The sequence below is a fragment of the Anopheles arabiensis genome, chromosome 2, assembly GCF_016920715.1.
Source record: "Anopheles arabiensis isolate DONGOLA chromosome 2, AaraD3, whole genome shotgun sequence".
In the NCBI taxonomy this organism is placed as follows: Eukaryota; Metazoa; Arthropoda; class Insecta; order Diptera; family Culicidae; genus Anopheles; species Anopheles arabiensis.
This window is the reverse complement of record NC_053517.1, coordinates 66,858,746-66,878,455: the sequence shown is the minus strand read 5'-3', so window position 1 is coordinate 66,878,455 and position 19,710 is coordinate 66,858,746. Positions and strand designations below refer to the sequence as shown.

Genomic DNA, 19,710 nt, shown 5'->3' with positions numbered 1-19,710 from the left:
GAAATCTAAGTGTTTGTTCATTCTCGCCAGTGTTTGCAGTTCCGAATTTCTCAAACCAGCTAAAAAGTGTATTTTTAGGTTTCGTATGGCGTACGAGTCCTCGGTGTTGTTTTTATCTGCATTCATTATGTTTTCTTTGAGTTTAAGAACCCTTTCTTTGAATGCGGAAAAAGCTTCATTTCCCCCTTGTTGTAGTGTTTCCACTTGTTGGAAAATGGTTTCTAAGCTCATTTTTTCTCCAAACAGCTTAATAAGGTTGGTTTTTACTTTTTCCCACGATTCGTCTAATATGCGATTGAAGAAACCAGCTGCACTACCTTAAACATTACGGTTCGACTTAAATCTTTCTCCGATTCACCCGCTGGTATTTGTTTAGCAAATAATTCAACGGTGAGGCTAAAATACTGAACGACCTATATTAAACCAGAAGGGTTAACGGACACGAAGCGCAATCCGATTAGGACCCGAAGTGACGAGGGAAAAGCCTATAAAAAGAGCGCAGCATAAGATTTGCGCCCTTTTAAAACCACTCGCGGAATCTAGACAAATTTTTTGGCAAACTAGAAATATATCGTTTCGGCAAGAAATTATTCCGCGTTGATTTCATTTTCGTACAACTGTATTTAACTAAAAAAAATCACATTCCCGTATTATCAACAAAAACAATAAACAATTTCATTCCCAGGTAACCAAAACTGGATAACAGACCGATATAAGGAAAGATATACAACGTCGTCTAGCTCGACTTATATCGAGTGTAAAGCAGTCCTTATCAAACTTCCCGCTGTGCAAAAAACATCAGTTTTCTGCGTAGTCAAAACCGACGCAAAAAACTGGGCAAGACTTCAGCCAAAACTACGCTGCCCCCTGTGCAAAGCGACAGGGTCACGGCAAATTTGTCGAGCAGCGTTTCGAGCTACCCGTTCCTGTCTCCGCTTCCTACCCCATAGCCTGAGCGAGCTGTCACAGGTTTAGATCAAGGTGTTATAAATGACAAGGTGAAGTTGTTCAGCAAGGTGTATGGATATTAGGAGGTGAAGTGCTTCAGAGCAAATTGACATTTCACGACTTGACATAACAATACTGGGGGCTCCGATATAAAAATCGGGGAGGGCTGGAGGGGGGTATAGAAAATTGTATGCGATTTGACATAACAATACTCAATGATGGCGCCCGGAAAACGCGCTAACAATTCACCTCCTTAATAAACACACCTTGTTGTTCAGAGCAAAATGACATTTCTCGACTTGACATTTCTCTTCCGGGGGCTCCGGTATAAAAATCGGCGAGGGCTGGTGCGGGGTAATGAAATTTGTATGCAGAGAGTGACAGATGTCCCCCACAATCAGAGTGGCCAGATTATTTAGGCGGTTTTCGGTAGGCGCTTCAAAATTTTATCGGTAGTTTTCGGTAGGAGTTAAAGATTTTTTCGGTAGTTTTCGGTAGGCTTTGAAGTGTTGAGCGGGAGGGGGGGGGGGGTGTAGATGGAAGTTAATCTGCCCAACGAAAGTTCAGCAGCACGAGAAAATACATCCTTTATCTATTTAAAGAAGATAGTTTAGATTTGGTTCATAGCAGTCACATGAGGCCTTTCTGAAGTGTCGATCTGAAAATTTTACTTGGGAATCTAACTCAACGAATGATTGAGATGCACATTTGCTTCAGAGCGTTGAGGACTCCCTTTTCGGGGCTCCACGCGGCCGCTTAGGACAGTGCAAATCGAATATGCTGTCAGCAGCTATTTCCATTATTTGGATGCATTAGTAAGTTTAATGATAACACAACATAAATTAGAGATTGTTTCTAAAAATCCTGTATAAAAGACTCCTTAATTGATTCCATCGTATGACAAAATCGCACGTCATAGGCAGTGCTCTAGCAGCAATCGAACACGACACCGAACATGAAAAATATATGGGATTTGACATGTCCGATTTGATAACCAACAAATCGAACATGTCAAATCTCATGCATTTTTCATGTTCGGTGTCGTGATTGTTGCTAGAGCGCCGGGTTACATTATCTGTCAAATCCCATATAAAATATTACCAGTGCGTCCGATTTCATCGCACCTCACGAAATACAGACACGGGCCTTAGTTGTCTCTGTTGAACTTCTGGTTGAGGTTGCTAGTGATTTCCATATGGAGTTTAATTATTTTAATTATTTGGGAAATGGTTTTATGACTTTTCTGTAGAGGCGAAAGAACTCCGTTGGAGCCAAAGCCTCTATAAACTATTCAAACAACAACAATTTATGACTTTTTGGTCAGTATTATGAGAAAATCTGTGATTTTCGGTAGATTATATGAAAAATCGGTAGTTTTAGGAGGCTTATCTGTGAATCGGTAGGCATATGAAAAATCGGTAGGAATACAGATAAATCGGTATTTCTGGTCACTCTGCCCACAATGTCGCCCAGCAAAAGCGATAAAAATCAACCTTCTAAATACATTATCCTTGGTTTAGATGAGTATGTGCGTCAGACGGCCAATTGTTGTCAGTCGTCGTCCGTGCTTTTTCCCTCCATAGCGCCATCTCTTTCTCGCGTGTGGTCAATGCTCATGAGTTGCTGTGGCGCTTTAACACTTTGACCGCCAGCCTGACGTCACAGTTTTTGAGTGAGCACGTAGCGCATGGCAAGAGAGCGATGAGAGCGACAGTTTCTCGGGCCATTGTTATCACTCTTTTGTTTCATTGCGATAAGCGGCGTAGCACATGTCGTTCTCGTTCTCTCTTTCCTACCTCATTCGTTCTCAAGAGAATCACTGAGCGTCAGATACAAAGCTGAGTGGTGAGCAAAGCCGTCATACGAAATCATATGACGCGGCGCTTAAAGTGTTAAAAAGCCGCTAACATAAATTGCGGCGATAAAGTTGCATTTTCACAAATCAAATAAAAAAAGTGCAATGAGTTCAAACGCTGCAATGTAAAAATGACCAAGGAATCGCTAGCTCACGATGGAGGGTTTGCTGTGATTGATGCTGGTTATTATTGCCGGGGAATTGATGTCTTCGTTAAGGAACCGGAGAAAAGGCATTGGGCGTTTTTACGTCGAGAGCAAAGTGTTTCAAGTCCGAGAAGTAGACACCGCTGATGGTAGGTGGGCCGAGCGTGGTGGGATTACCATGTAAGGAGTCGAAACGCGTACCTGGTGATTCTCCGTTGAATGGCTTCGAGGCGATTGATGTCACCAACGCCAAGCGGGCACCAGATCAACATCAACTTGAGCACCACGATCCATGTTGTCGAAGCAGAAACCAACAAATTCAGCAAGATTTGTGGTGGAAGATCTCCTTGGGAGAAATCCATGCTGACTAGGGCTCATATAGTTTTGAACTGCTGTGAGTAGCGGATTGTATAGAATGAGCTCAAACACCTTTGCACAAGCGCATAGGGAAACAATGCCACGATAATTGCAAGCATGAAGTCGACTGCCCTTCTTATGGATAGGAACCATTCGCGCGTGTTGCCAGGACGCAGGATACGTGCCACGCATAAGGAAATCATTAAATATTTTGGCGAGAATGGGTGCGAGTGATTGACGGCAGTGCTTCAAAATGTATGCGGGAATAATGTCAGGTCTAGATGATGTAGATGGTTTTATACCGCTGAGTGTGCGCGCAACTAATGCTTCGTCAATTTTGGGTATAATAAAATCAATAGCATCCGATGGAGTATTGCGAGTGGCCTTTGCTAGTGTGTTAGGGTTGTGAACAGGAAGGTTGAAAGCATCAGCGAAACGATTTGCGAAAGTGTTGCAAATATCGGATGTATCGAACTAGTTTCGCCATTGTAGCTCATTGATGGAGGGATACTACTTATATTGCGCCGTTTGTTCCAGAAGCTCCCGAACCGTGTCGGCTTAGAAAACAGCTGCCTTTCAGTACGGCGAATGAAGGAGCACTTGCGAAAGTGTTGCAAATATCGGATGTATCGAACTAGTTTCGCCATTGTAGCTCATTGATGGAGGGATACTACTTATATTGCGCCGTTTGTTCCAGAAGCTCCCGAACCGTGTCGGCTTAGAAAACAGCTGCCTTTCAGTACGGCGAATGAAGGAGCGGTAGAGCACACGATTATGTCGACGATAATTGTTCAGTGCATCGAAAAAAATTCTCCTATGCAGCGATGATCTCGTTCTACTGTAATCCGCGTAGGCTTTAGATTTTATTTTATTCAACCGTCTTAAAGATGCATTAGACCAATCGGGGCCAGACTTTCGTTAAGCAACAGGATCGATCGTGGCAAAGTTTGAGCAGTCAACATTGCGGTCAAACGACACAATTAGAGAATTCATATGTTCAACATTCGTTTTGAAGTAATTTCTACGAATTGCTGAACTGCGAATGTGTTTGTTGGTGGTGCGGGATAATTGCACGGGATAATAAATCATCATATCCAATGGAAGATGATGAAAGTCCTCACTGAAAAGTGGAATACTGCAGTGTGTTACGTATGGGAGGTGCAGAGTTGTGAATCACACAAAATATTGGTTGCGGCTAGATTTGCGAAGAACAGATCCAATTGACGCCCAGTTTGATTTGCAATACCATTAAACTGAAATAAACCGCTACTATGTAACCCATCATTGAAATCGGTATTAGCCACGGAATTGCATAAAGGTGCATAATGTTTGACAGAATAACATGAAGAGCAATCGGTGGCTTCTGATGCATGACAGAATAACATGGCGAGCAATCGGTGGCTTCTGATACTGTGCTGAGTGCTAGATTGCTATTCATCAGACGGACCATCATCAGCAGATTCATCAGTCCTGTAGTAGGCTATGACTACCAAACAGTGGATTTTTCCTCAGCAGAATTTTGCTTCCTAGGCATAGTAGCCTATGCCTTCTTTAGTAATAAATCAGTTGATAGTTTACCACCAAACGAGCAAGTTGGCTTTTATTTGCTCTTCGTATTGAACTGTAACAAGTCTGTTTAGCATTTACGCGACGCGGTCTTTTTTAGGAGCGGCTAATCATTAGGGAGGTGAACTGGTAAGTGTGGTGGTAACAAACATTCGCTCATTAAGGTCTTGCTGTGGCTCGTTTGTAAACAATGCTGTATCTGTAGTGGTCATGACAAGTGAGGAAATCGTAACAGGCTGTGCGAGCGTATCTGTTGCAGTGGTTGGTATCGGAGCACTTCCTACAGAATGTGAGAGAGGATTACGATAAGTGTCGGTAGCAAGAGTCGAGCATCGAATTTGTATCGGCTGAAGCACGGGTATTAATGTTATAATTATTGGTCCGGTAGTCACGGAACTATTGGTAGATTAGAGCAGAGGGCCATGTGTCTTGTTAGAGAGCCTTTTTGCGTAGAATGGCTGGTATGCCCACCTTAAATGAGATAAATGTGTACTAGTGTACTACTGAGAAAGTGTACTAGTGTCGGGATAAATGTGAGTGTAAGAAGAGAAAGAACTAGTGTCGGCACCAAGTTTCGTCCGACGGTGTACAAACACATTCCGCTTATTGAGTGCTAGACGTACTTGCACCATGAGAGAAATCTGCTCAGTAGTAACCGATGGGGCAAAACGCGTATCAGTGCATTAACCATCAGGGGCAATAACCACATTCGCGTATCAGTGTGTGGGATGGTGTCTAGTGTATCAGAATCGAGCGGCGATTCCGATCCACTGAGTAGTGGTTAATAGTACTGGGGATATTTTTGACCACTGAATTAAACAGGGTGGGACGATGCTGGATTGTGATGAATGGGCCGTTGAGACGGTAAATCGGTGGCGGTATGCGTTGAAGCAAACAGGAACGGATATCATCCTTTAAAACTTCCAGAAGCTCAATCATAATAGCTGTGGTATGCTGTGACAGCTCGCTACGGAGGCTTGCTTTTTTTTAAATTAAAACAATACAAATTCGTATATTTGGTTACAAACTATTCCCTTACTTCCTAACCTAACTCCCTAACCCGCATAACCTTTAACGTGTTTTTACTCATTATTTGTTTTATTTCATTATTTTCTATCGATTTTATGTAGTTTATGAAAAGACTCATGTTTTTTTGCCATTTTGCTTATTTATGCCTCTCAGTTCTGGTTTAGATAATTCGTTGAATGCAATAGGTTTTATGTGGTACGATTCAATTACTTCTTTAAACATTTTCCAGTAATCTTCAATTTCGCTGCAGTTATTGAATTTTGTGTTTTAGTGTAACAGTAATCCCGCTAAAAGAACAATTTGGACTGTTTACCGATTTGTAGCTATGTTTGAATTTTTGATCCTGAGTATTAATTTTTTCATTTACTAGCAAATAGTATAAGGTTCTTTGTTTTAAACTGAGTTCATTTGAATTAGTATGTAGCCATATTTTGTTCAATTTTAATGCTGGGTATGTATTATGTGTAATTGAAGGAGAAGGAATAAACTTTATCATTGTTTTATGTATTTCACTTGCTGTGAGTGTTTGAAATATTTAATCTGTTAAATACGCACATTCTTTTGTTATTACTTCCTGTTGTGTCCGCACAAATGAAACATAGGGACTGTGGTGTACGGCACAAACAGATTATGTGTATATTTACAACTCTTTGGAATGGGTACACAATAAATACGGATATGAATAGAAACGCACACACACATGCAATGCGGGGAGAGGACGACTGGTCCTGCTCGCGCCGCGATCCTCACTGAGGACGTCACCGGATGACAGCCCTGCTGTCAACGGCGAGCCCTCAGGATGAGGCAGCGGTCTGTCCACAACACTTCCGAACATGGATAGAATTTGGGCACTGATTAAATGTTTGGAGGGTTTTCTAGCATGAATTTTGAGGTGAAGGGCATATTATTTTTTTCTTTTAGATGCCCTTAGATCAGTGATGATGGTAGCTTTATGCTTGGTAGAAGTAGATTTAGACCTCCTTTAGCTTTAGAGAGGCCAAGTTGGTTCATACTGACTCTCAGCCCATCTTTAGGCCACATGAACTCACCATGTAAAGATGTGAGATGTGACACCACTCGCTTTAACACTCTTCACAAAATTACATAAAATTGCATAATGCATCCTGCACGTGCACTTTTAGATAGTGCCTCCCAGCCAGATTTGATGAGTAGCCGTTTTGCTAACCGGCTAGGTATCAAATCGGGCACGGTCGACATCACACTGATTGGTGCTGGTCAATCGTCCACCCCGGTGCGGAAATCGATGCGCACCACGGTATCATCCAGAACGAGCCCTTATGCAATTAATGTTGAGTTTTTGATAGTCGAGAAGCTTATTGCTGACCTGCCCGCACATGATGTGCCCACCATCACTAGAGAAATCGATGGAGCGTTTCTGGAAAGTAGAAGAACTACAGGTTTAACGATGGCTATTGTCCTGAGGATCGCAAATGTGAGCAATTTTACAAGGATACAACAACATTTACAACAATTTTACAAGGATACAAGGATACAAGGAGATGAAGCAGGTCGTTATATGGTATGCTTACCTAAACAAGCAGACTTCGATGATAAGCTTGGCTTTTCGAAGGCAGCAGCATTAAGGCGGTTTAGTTTGTTAGAAAGGAGGTTAGAACGAGATCAAAAGGTAAAAGCTGCGTACCATGATTTTTTGCGTGAGTATCTGGAGCTTGGGCACATGTCACGCATAAAAAATCCCTCCGACGACGAAAGCGCGTATTACCTGCCTCACCATCCCGTGTTCAAAGCCGCTAGCTCCACAACAAAGGTTCGCGTGGTATTTGATGGTTCAGCTAAGACGTCCACCGGCTTTTCGCTAAACGAGGCGTTATGCGTCGGCCCTGTCGTGCAGGACGATCCGCTCGACATAATTTTGCGCTTCCGCACATATAAGGTAGCCGTTGTTGGAGATATTGCGAAAATGTATCGACAAGTATTGCTCCATCCTAACGACCGGAAATTTGTACGCATTTGCTTTCGATTTTCGCCTCACTCGCCAATTGAATATTTTGAGCTGAATACAGTTACCTATGGCTTAGCCCCCTCATCATTCTTGGCAACCAAAACATTGCTGCAGCTTGCAAACGATGAGGGCGCCTCTTGTCCCAATGCTGCAGCTGATTTGAAAACTAACTTTTACGTTGAGGATTTCATCGGTGGTGCTGATTCAATCGGAAATGCTCGCCAGTTACGAATCGAGCTTTCGCAATTGCTCGCCATGGGGCGGCTTCGTGCTGCGAAAGTGGACATCCAATCAGCTCGAGGTGCTCGCCGGTTTAAATGCGGATCAAATCGGCACACAGTCAGCGCGGCCATTCTTACCACACGAGACGGTAAAGGCTCTTGGTGTTTCATGGGAGCCAGAGCGGCATAACGTTTTATCCTTCGAATCCGCAACAGCCAGTGATGTGTCCATTCCGACAAAGCGATCCATTCTATCTAACGTAGCTCGCATGTTCGATCCGCTGGGCCTGATCTCCCCGATTGTCATTCGGGCCAAGATGATGATGCAGGAATTATGGTTGCAGAAAGCTGGTTGGGACGAGTATGTTCTAGATACTATCTGTAAGAAATGGAAAACAATACAAGAGGATTGGCAACTCATCTCTGAATTCAAGGTTAGTCGTTATGCGCTTCTACCTGGTGCGCGTATTTAGCTACATACCTTCTGTGATGCATCGGAGGCAGCATATGGAGCCTGCATTTATGCGCGTTGTGAAGGCGAATGTGGGCAGATTCGCATAACGTTGCTTTCTTCCAAATCGCGTGTGGCACCGCTCAAGCGCGTCACACTACCCCGCCTTGAACTATGCGCTGCTGTATTAGGTGTACACCTGCATCACCGAGTAAAAAAGGCGATGGGGATCAACGTTGCAGAATCTTTCTTTTGGTCGGATTCCACCATCACCTTAACCTGGATCAGCGTCACACCCAATACATGGGCATCGTTTGTGGCTAACCGGGTATCTGAAGTGCAGCATTACTCACACCCGCGGCAGTGGAGACATGTACCCGGCGCGTCTAATCCTGCTAACCTGGTTTCACGAGGCATGTCAGCCGCTGATTTCCTGAAAAGCAAACTGTGGAGCTTCGGTCCGGGTTGGCTATCTTTTCCCGCTTCCATCTGGCCCAACTCTAACCCGGAACCAGCCAACGAAACGAATCTAGAGATTCGCCAGGTGAGTGCTGCCGTTGTAAACACAACCACTAATCACCCTTGGTTTGCGTTGTGTTCTAGCTACAAGCGATTGCTGCGTATCGTATCATACTGCATTCGCTTCACACGTAACGCTAAGGAAAAGGCACGCACTCAGCGAACAGCAGCACAGCACCCCGCACCTTTAATCGTCACACCCGAGTACATGGAAACAGCAAACACTATGTTAAGCCGCCTAGCACAGCAGGATGCATTTTCAGCTGAACTCGGGCAGCTCAAAAAGGGAAACGAAATCATGAGGCAATCACCTTTACGTGCACTAAGTCCATTCCTTGACGAACAAGGGATTATCCGTGTAGGGGGACGTTTACGGCTATCTCAACTTCCCTACCAAGCGAAGCATCCTGTTTTGCTTCCCAAGAAACATCCGTTCGCGCAATTGATCGCAAAGTATCAACACGAGGAGCTTCGTCATGGAGGAGGAAGGCTGCTCTTATCTCGAATTCCCGAAGAGTTTTGGCCGTTAGATGGAAGGCATCTTGTTAAGCACATTGTGCAGAATTGTTTTCGGTGCATTCGACAGCGACCGACACTTGAACAGCAACAACTTGGACAGCTTCCAGCGCAGCGCATCACTCCCAGCCGGCCTTTTAGTGTTACCGGAGTGGATTACGCCGGTCCATTACCTCCATACCTGAAGCCAGCCCATAAATGAGCCGCCCCGGGAAAATGCTACCTCTGCGTGTTTGTGTGTTTTTCCACTAAGGCCGTACACTTGGAGCTGGTAAGTGATCTAACTACTGCTGGTTTTTTAGCTGCATTACACAGATTCACAGCACGACGCGGTTTACCGGCACACATACATTCGGACAACGAGAAAAACTTCGAAGGCGCGGCGAGGGAGCTTCACGAGCTGTTCGATATGTTTCGCAATGAACAGCAGCTACATCTAATTGTGACAGATTGCACTAACCGCGGCATCAATTGGCACTTCACCCCTCCCAAGGCTACACAACTGTCCTACGAACTCGTAATATTGAGGCGGCGATGAACTCGTGTCCTGCCTATGTCAGACGACCCTAACGATCTATCGGCACTTACCCCAGCGCATTTCCTCGTGGGCACATCGATGCATGCTGTCCCCGAGCCGGACTACACCCATCTTCGTTCCTGCACCCTCAGCGACTTGCAGAAGTGGCAAGTAATGGTGCAGCGCTTCTCGAAACGCTGGACGACGGAATACCTGTAAGAGATGCAACGCGATAAAACCATGGCGAAGAGGAACGACAGCATCTTACCTGGCAGACTGGTCATTCTGAAAGATGATTTTCTCTCCCCAACCCGTTGGCCACTCGCACGTACCGTACATGTGTACACCAGAGACGACAAGTTGACACGGGTAGTAACACTGAAAACATCAAAAGGTATCGTAACTCGTCCGATAACAAAAATTTGTATCTTACCTGTAGCAGAGGCCGACGAGAGCACATGTACCTAATTTCTGTTTATTTTGATTGTTTTTGTTTTGTTTGTTGACTTGCGTCAAGGGGGGGAGGATGTTCAGGCACAGCCCTGTCACTTCATATCGTGCTTAACGAAACACGAACATTCTTCGTTCAATTTCGATTGTTCGCGCCGATCGAGCCGAGTACTTTATGAATAACAGTGAATGTCGCGAATAAAAGCTCTCTTTCAATTTTGCTGCACAACGAATAACTGCTGGTAAATATTAAAGGTTTAAAATAAATTATCCGAAATAGTGAGATTAAACATTTATATACCCCTTATTTTCGATTAAATATTCTTTAAAAATATATTTTGGGAGTTGAGAGTTTGTATTTAATATAAAAAACATAGATTTAAGTGTCTTATTTTGTGTTATTCCGTGAAATCATTCTATAAATCATTGTGTTTTCTTAGGTTTTATCCTCAAAAATGTCGAAATCATTATTTTTTTCAATTTTCACATTAAATCCACATTATCTACGAGCCACATGGACAGTTGAAGTGAGATTAGAACTCTTACTCACATGATTTTAAATTTCGTGCATAAAGTAATCATCAAATATTTTGTTAATATATATCATTTTTTCGATAAAATCAATAGACACACTAAAATGCACGTAGTAACAAAGAGCTTTTTTCTATTATTTGCTATGCTTTGTGTGCGGAAACCGCTTTGTGTGGGTTAACGGTTAAAAAATGACGTAAAGTCCCTCAACTATGGCGACCCCCCAAAGGCCCTTATCCACTACCTGATATTTTTAATCCACCTTGGAGTACTGGCGGTCCTCGAGATACACGGTACCTCTTATACGCGGATTCGGAGATACGCGGTTTTCTAAATTTGACAATGCTTTGAGCAAACTGTACTGATTTTTCACATCAATTGTAAATTGCCAAATATTTTCCGTTTTGATCGAATGTTAAAAACTATTTCAAAAGGTTTAAAACTGTTATTTTCAGTCGGAATCATATAAAATAATTCATAAAGTGACTAAAACCGCCCCCTTCTTGCAAATTACATGAAAATTAGTGATATTTTAGCTGGAAATCACGAGATTCGACATACGCGGAAATTCGAGATACGTGGTATTCTGCCGTTCCCATTAATCGTGTATCTCGGGGACCGCCTGTACGGATAATGTCCCCCGGCCTTTACTCTTGCGAGTGCCTTTAATGTCCCCCGGCCATTACGTTGAGTACCCGTCGCTGCCCTGGGGTGTATGAGTGTGCATCGTCTGCAAATTGTGCGCTTGGTGCCGAGGGTTTTGGGCGATAATTTATCCTATTAAAGCTGTAGATAATAATAATAAAATAATAATAATAATAATAATAATCATAATCATAATCATAATCATAATCATAATCATAATCATAATCATAATCATAATCATAATCATAATCATAATCATAATCATAATCATAATCATAATCATAATCATAATCATAATCATAATCATAATCATAATCATAATCATAATCATAATCATAATCATAATCATAATCATAATCATAATCATAATCATAATCATAATCATAATCATAATCATAATCATAATCATAATCATAATCATAATCATAATCATAATCATAATCATAATCATAATCATAATCATAATCATAATCATAATCATAATCATAATCATAATCATAATCATAATCATAATCATAATCATAATCATAATCATAATCATAATCATAATCATAATCATAATCATAATCATAATCATAATCATAATCATAATCATAATCATAATCATAATCATAATCATAATCATAATCATAATCATAATCATAATCATAATCATAATCATAATCATAATTGTTATATTTTCGTTTTCTTTCGAAAGAACGCTAAGAAACGTTAACGCGTTACTTCCTTCAAAACGATGGGATTGGAAAGTCCTTGTTTATTATTAATAACTCGTAAACGATTTGCTACCACTTTGTTTCACGACTTTTCTCAAGCGCGCGCCATATCTTTCTCCTCGATCGGCACTCACGCATCGTGCCGAGCGCGCGTTCGCTGACCTCCCGATAGATCGCACACACACTTCGATCTACGCCCGATGAGTGTCCTCGGTAGCGATCTACGGGATCATCAGGTTGGCCCATAACAATAATCATAATCATAATCATAATCATAATCATAATCATAATCATAATCATAATCATAATCATAATCATAATCATAATCATAATCATAATCATAATCATAATCATAATCATAATCATAATCATAATCATAATCATAATCATAATCATAATCATAATCATAATCATAATCATAATCATAATCATAATCATAATCATAATCATAATCATAATCATAATCATAATCATAATCATAATCATAATCATAATCATAATCATAATCATAATCATAATCATAATCATAATCATAATCATAATCATAATCATAATCATAATCATAATCATAATCATAATCATAATCATAATCATAATCATAATCATAATCATAATCATAATCATAATCATAATCATAATCATAATCATAATCATAATCATAATCATAATCATAATCATAATCATAATCATAATCATAATCATAATCATAATCATAATCATAAGCGAACGAGAGAGATTGCACGGTGAGATACCACACGGTGAAAAGAGATCAACTGAGAAGCGCGATTTCAAGAGGGTAGCGACTCGGCGAGATCGCATGTGAGAGCGGCAGGATGGAAACGAAACGCGAAAAGGCGATCAGTTTTTGGACAGACGTAGTGAAGGAAAGTCACAATAAAGAATATTCCAGAAAATTGCAAAAAAGGTATTAAAAAATGTTTAGAAGCAACGATGACAAAGGCTGCGGTTATGATAAAAGCGATCAGCGCGTGTAGTGTTTTTCGTGTTTGTGGAATACCGCGACAAAAAGGATCAAAGAACCATGGAGTCCTCAAACGCCATTGATTCATTGCAAAAGATACACCACCAGAAACAGGCCATCTGTATCGCCGGTGTCAATCGTATGCGCGATCTGTGGGACGAAATGTTCGACACCAACCTGTGTTTGGCCTATGCCAAGCAGCTGTCGGACCACATGACGGCGTTTTTCGACGAGATGTACCAGGAGAGCAACCAGCGCCGGGAGCGCTTCGTGGCCGAAATAGACGTGCTGAGGCAGCAGCGCCTGGATTTGCAGCGCCTCCTGGGCAAGCAGCAGCAGGGTTGCCGGCAGGGATCGAATTCCGCCCGCTGTTCGATCAGCGTTCCGCACTGGACGCGAGCAGATGCAGCAAAAGCTAAGCCAGCGGTACGAAATCATCGACGAGTATCTGCTCGAGATGGAAACGCTGTGTGAAGGTAGGGGTTTTTTGTGTGTGTCCAAATTGTCTCAATTTGTGTTTAATGGCGCGAAGCAGTAAGAAAGCTTGAAGCAGCACATCGACGATACGCGCCGCAAGCTGGAGCGGCTGAGGCAGTTTCTTGAAACCGATCCGGCCATCGTGGAAAAGTTCGAAAAGCTAACCTCCTACACGCAGATCACCTTCGACAAGCTGCTCGCCGAGCACGACCGGTGCGAAACGTTGCGGCGGGAAAACATGAAATCGTTCGTGGAGCGCACCCGGTGCGATATCGTCGAATGGTGGAAACGGTGCATGAAGTCGGAAGACGAGCGTACCCGGTTCACCAAGTTCCACTCGCAGGACTGCAACGAGGATATGCTGAAGCTGCACCAGCTCGAGCTGGACTGTTTGAAGCAGGTTTACGGCGAGAGTGAGCAGATCTTCCAGATGGTGCTGCAGCGGTAGGAGATCTGGGACCGGATGCTGGCACTCGAGAACAAATCGAACGACGCGCTACCACAACCAGGGCGGCAAGCTGCTGCAGGAGGAAAAGGAGCGGCGACACTTCATCTGCCAGCTGCCGAAAATTGAGGCCAAGCTGCTGGAGGTGTGCAAGCAGTACGAGGAGGAGCATGGGCGTAAGTTCACCGTGTACGGTACGCCGGTGCAGGAGCTGATCAAGCAGCAGTGGAAGCAGCGGTAGAAGAGCAAGTATCAAAAATGGAGCGCACGGAAGAAGGCGAACTGCGTGCTGGGTGTGCCGACGGTCGGGAGCACCTCGTACCGGGTCGCCGATTTTATGGTCAAATGCTCCTCCATTATGAGCAGCAATCGGTTGCGGTTAGTGACCGGCAGTGGTTCGACGCTAAACCATCGCTGACATCGTTGGTAACGGCATCGGCCACCAAATACGGGCCCTGTCTGAACAGCAAGCTGGCCACACCGACCAACAACAAGAAGCACGCGAAACGCTCACTGCTGCCGGAGCTAAACAGTCCTTCGGACGAGGTCATCAGCTCGGCGGAGAGCACCATCCTGCAGGAATCGGATTGTTACGAAGATATTAAGACCTACTTCGAAAATAATGTCCTTAACCGCTCATCGGTGGTGTGCCTACGCCCGCGCTTAGTGTGCCTACGACAGTGTGCGTGACACACTGTCGTCCCCTGGACATTGACCAGTGGTAGCACAACTACCACGGCAAGTCCAGGGGTCGGCACAGCTGCCCACAACAGTTGGCGCCTATTCTCGAACAGCTGATCCGTCTTGACCGCATTTGACCCTGTTTAGGGACCGCTGCCGAACTTTTTCGAGCTATCCTTCTCTTCTTCTTATTCTTCTCTTTGCGAGGTTATATGCGGTACGGCGTCAGCGTCCAGCTTCCTGGGCCATCTTAAAACTACAGTGGAGTGCCGATTATCACCAATTACTGATAAATTTTTGATTTTTTTTATTTTTTGTTAAAAATAACCCAGTTTTTATTAACTTCATGTTTTTCCATTGAGAATATTTGAAATTTGCCATGACTTATAGTGTTTTTTGTTTTGACAATGTGCTCTTACAACCACTTTTTCAAAAATACTCCTCATAACGCAATGTCATCTTTGTATTGAACTGTCATTTCTCAACAGCACGGATTAACGGACAGCCGGATAAAAGGTACCTGGATAAACGGCGCTCCACTGTATTTAATAAATCGGTTATCATAGCACATGAGCATAACAAAAACAAAATACAGTAGAACGTCGATTATCCGGACAGTTCGGGACCGTACTATTGCCGGTTAATCGATATGCACGGATAATTGTCTAGAAAATGTCAAATTCATCCAAAAAATTTAAAAATCATTAGTTTTTTTTAATTTATTCACATTGAATCAATCGTTTAATAGTTAGTAGAATAATATTTTCATAAATAACTATCAAACATGAACAAAGTTCATGAACAAAAATGAATTTCTAAAATACCACTAGACACTACAGAGCTGCACAAAAAACTGGTTGCCCACTTGACTATCGCTGCAAATGTTCGCCGTACCTTTGAACAGCTGTCACATTTGTACGCACGGATAAGCCGCCCACCGGTTACTTCAGCTGCCAGCTGCCAAAAATTAAGGCCAAGCTGCTGGAGGTGTGCAAGCAGTACGAGGAGGAGCATGGGCGTAAGTTCACCGTGTACGGTACGCCGGTGCAGGAGCTGATCAAGCAGCAGTGGAAGCAGCTTTATGGATGAAATTTTGAACCAAAAACAAAATTTTCCGAATTTCGACCAAGCAACATCGGTTTTAGAGGAATACATTTCCTTTCTAATGGTGCAAAAACTACGTCTCTAGCTCTTCTGGTTCAAAAGTTATGGCCGTTTAAAGTTAGACGTTTTTTTGCTTCAAAATAGCTATTTCACCCACCCCTGTGTTTATGGATGATATTTTGACCCAAAAACAAAATTTTCTGAATTTCCACCAAGTAACATCGGTTTTAGAAGAATACATTTCCTTTCTAATGGTGCAAAAACTACGTCTCTAGCCCGGTGCGACATCGTCGAATGGTGGAAACGGTGCATGAAGTCGGAAGACGAGCGTACCCGGTTCACCAAGTTCCACTCGCAGGACTGCAACGAGGATATGCTGAAGCTGCACCAGCTCGAGCTGGACTGTTTGAAGCAGTTTTACGGCGAGAGTGAGCAGATCTTCCAGATGGTGCTGCAGCGGTAGGAAATGTGGGACCGGATGCTGGCACTCGAGAACAAATCGAACGACCCGACGCGCTACCACAACCGGGCCGGCAAGCTGCTGCAGGAGGAAAAGGAGCGGCGACACTTCAGCTGCCAGCTGCCGAAAATTGAGGCCAAGCTGCTGGAGGTGTGCAAGCAGTACGAGGAGGAGCATGGGCGTAAGTTCACCGTGTACGGTACGCCGGTGCAGGAGCTGATCAAGCAGCAGTGGAAGCAGCGGGAGAAGAGCAAGTATCAAAAATGGAGCGCACGGAAGAAGGCGAACTGCGTGCTGGGTGTGCCGACGGTCGGGAGCACCTCGTACCGGGTCGCCGATTTTGATGGTCAAATGCTCCTCCATTATGAGCAGCAATCGGTTGCGGCTAGTGACCGGCAGTGGTTCGACGCTAAACCATTGCTGACATCGTTGGTAACGGCATCGGCCACCAAATACGGGCCCTGTCTGAACAGCAAGCTGGCCACACCGACCAACAGCAAGAAGCACGCGAAACGCTCACTGCTGCCGGAGCTAAACAGTCCTTCGGTCGAGGTCATCAGCTCGACGGAGAGCACCATCCTGCAGGAATCAGATTGTTACGAAGATATTAAGACCTACTTCGAAAATAATGTCCTTAACCGCTCATCGGTGGTGTCGTAAAGAAACACGCCTTCGCGAGTAACGGATGGTGGAACGTATCAATCCGCTGCCATCCGATACCAGCTTGATGGAGGGGGAAGAAAGCCAATGCCAATGTAGAGCCAATGCCACAGCAGGCCCCCATGCTGCCACCGGTACCGATGAGCTTCTCGCATTCAACTGCTGCTGCTGGGTCGTTGGTTTTACTTATACAAAATTGCAAACTGTCTTCCTAGCGTGGACGGTGGCTGCTAGAACGCTTACTCCAAGGAATAGAATTAAGGTTTTACAGAACTTGACGATATTAAATTGACGATACAAAATCAGTTTAGTCTGCTGCTAAAGTGTAAAAATATTGAAATTTGTAAATCGAAAAAAAAAAATAAATTGTCTGTCCTTTCTGATTTATCTTTTTCTACTGTCGCTAACTTTTTCGTTGGTGTTGTGTCTTTTGCTTACATCAGGTACTTTATTAAAACACTTATATAACAGTACACATAATAAATATAAACTCACAAGCACAATACACAATAAAATACTCAGCCGCGCGCCAGCCGTACCGTGCCCTGCCGGGAGCCCTGCTCGACCGGCTGCTCGCAACACCTGCTTGTCCGAGCGCACAACACACACTAAGCGGCCCGCGCTTAGTGTGCCTACGACAGTGTGCGTGACACACTGTCGTCCCCTGGACATTGACCAGTGGTAGCACAACTACCACGGCAAGTCCAGGGGTCGGCACAGCTGCCCACAACAGTTGGCGCCTATTCTCGAACAGCTGATCCGTCTTGACCGCATTTGACCCTGTTTAGGGACCGCTGCCGAACTTTTTCGAGCTATCCTTCTCTTCTTCTTATTCTTCTCTTTGCGAGGTTATATGCGGTACGGCGTCAGCGTCCAGCTTCCTGGGCCATCTTAAAACTACAGTGGAGTGCCGATTATCACCAATTACTGATAAATTTTTGATTTTTTTTATTTTTTGTTAAAAATAACCCAGTTTTTATTAACTTCATGTTTTTCCATTGAGAATATTTGAAATTTGCCATGACTTATAGTGTTTTTGTTTTGACAATGTGCTCTTACAACCACTTTTTCAAAAATACTCCTCATAACGCAATGTCATCTTTGTATTGAACTGTCATTTCTCAACAGCACGGATTAACGGACAGCCGGATAAAAGGTACCTGGATAAACGGCGCTCCACTGTATTTAATAAATCGGTTATCATAGCACATGAGCATAACAAAAACAAAATACAGTAGAACGTCGATTATCCGGACAGTTCGGGACCGTACTATTGCCGGTTAATCGATATGCACGGATAATTGTCTAGAAAATGTCAAATTCATCCAAAAATTTAAAAATCATTAGTTTTTTTAATTTATTCACATTGAATCAATCGTTTAATAGTTAGTAGAATAATATTTTCATAAATAACTATCAAACATGAACAAAGTTCATGAACAAAAATGAATTTCTAAAATACCACTAGACACTACAGAGCTGCACAAAAAACTGGTTGCCCACTTGACTATCGCTGCAAATGTTCGCCGTACCTTTGAACAGCTGTCACATTTGTACGCACGGATAAGCCGCCCACCGGTTACTTCAGCTGCCAGCTGCCAAAAATTAAGGCCAAGCTGCTGGAGGTGTGCAAGCAGTACGAGGAGGAGCATGGGCGTAAGTTCACCGTGTACGGTACGCCGGTGCAGGAGCTGATCAAGCAGCAGTGGAAGCAGCTTTATGGATGAAATTTTGAACCAAAAACAAAATTTTCCGAATTTCGACCAAGCAACATCGGTTTTAGAGGAATACATTTCCTTTCTAATGGTGCAAAAACTACGTCTCTAGCTCTTCTGGTTCAAAAGTTATGGCCGTTTAAAGTTAGACGTTTTTGCTTCAAAATAGCTATTTCACCCACCCCTGTGGTTATGGATGAAATTTTGACCCAAAAACAAAATTTTCCGAATTTCCACCAAGTAACATCGGTTTTAGAAGAATACATTTCCTTTCTAATGGTGCAAAAACTACGTCTCTAGCCCGGTGCGACATCGTCGAATGGTGGAAACGGTGCATGAAGTCGGAAGACGAGCGTACCCGGTTCACCAAGTTCCACTCGCAGGACTGCAACGAGGATATGCTGAAGCTGCACCAGCTCGAGCTGGACTGTTTGAAGCAGTTTTACGGCGAGAGTGAGCAGATCTTCCAGATGGTGCTGCAGCGGTAGGAAATGTGGGACCGGATGCTGGCACTCGAGAACAAATCGAACGACCCGACGCGCTACCACAACCGGGCCGGCAAGCTGCTGCAGGAGGAAAAGGAGCGGCGACACTTCAGCTGCCAGCTGCCGAAAATTGAGGCCAAGCTGCTGGAGGTGTGCAAGCAGTACGAGGAGGAGCATGGGCGTAAGTTCACCGTGTACGGTACGCCGGTGCAGGAGCTGATCAAGCAGCAGTGGAAGCAGCGGGAGAAGA

At 43.6% G+C, this 19,710-nt stretch overlaps 1 protein-coding gene across 1 annotated transcript; it reads left to right on the top strand.

Moving 5' to 3' along the window:
- The first annotated feature begins 13,493 nt into the window (after positions 1 to 13,493).
- On the top strand, positions 13,494 to 17,260 carry LOC120893555 (anaphase spindle elongation protein 1-like). The gene is given in 4 exon segments (XM_040295522.1): positions 13,494 to 13,758; positions 13,814 to 13,909; positions 13,973 to 14,310; positions 16,556 to 17,260. Coding segments are annotated over 4 exon segments (1,404 nt in total).
- The last annotated feature ends 2,450 nt before the right edge of the window (positions 17,261 to 19,710 follow it).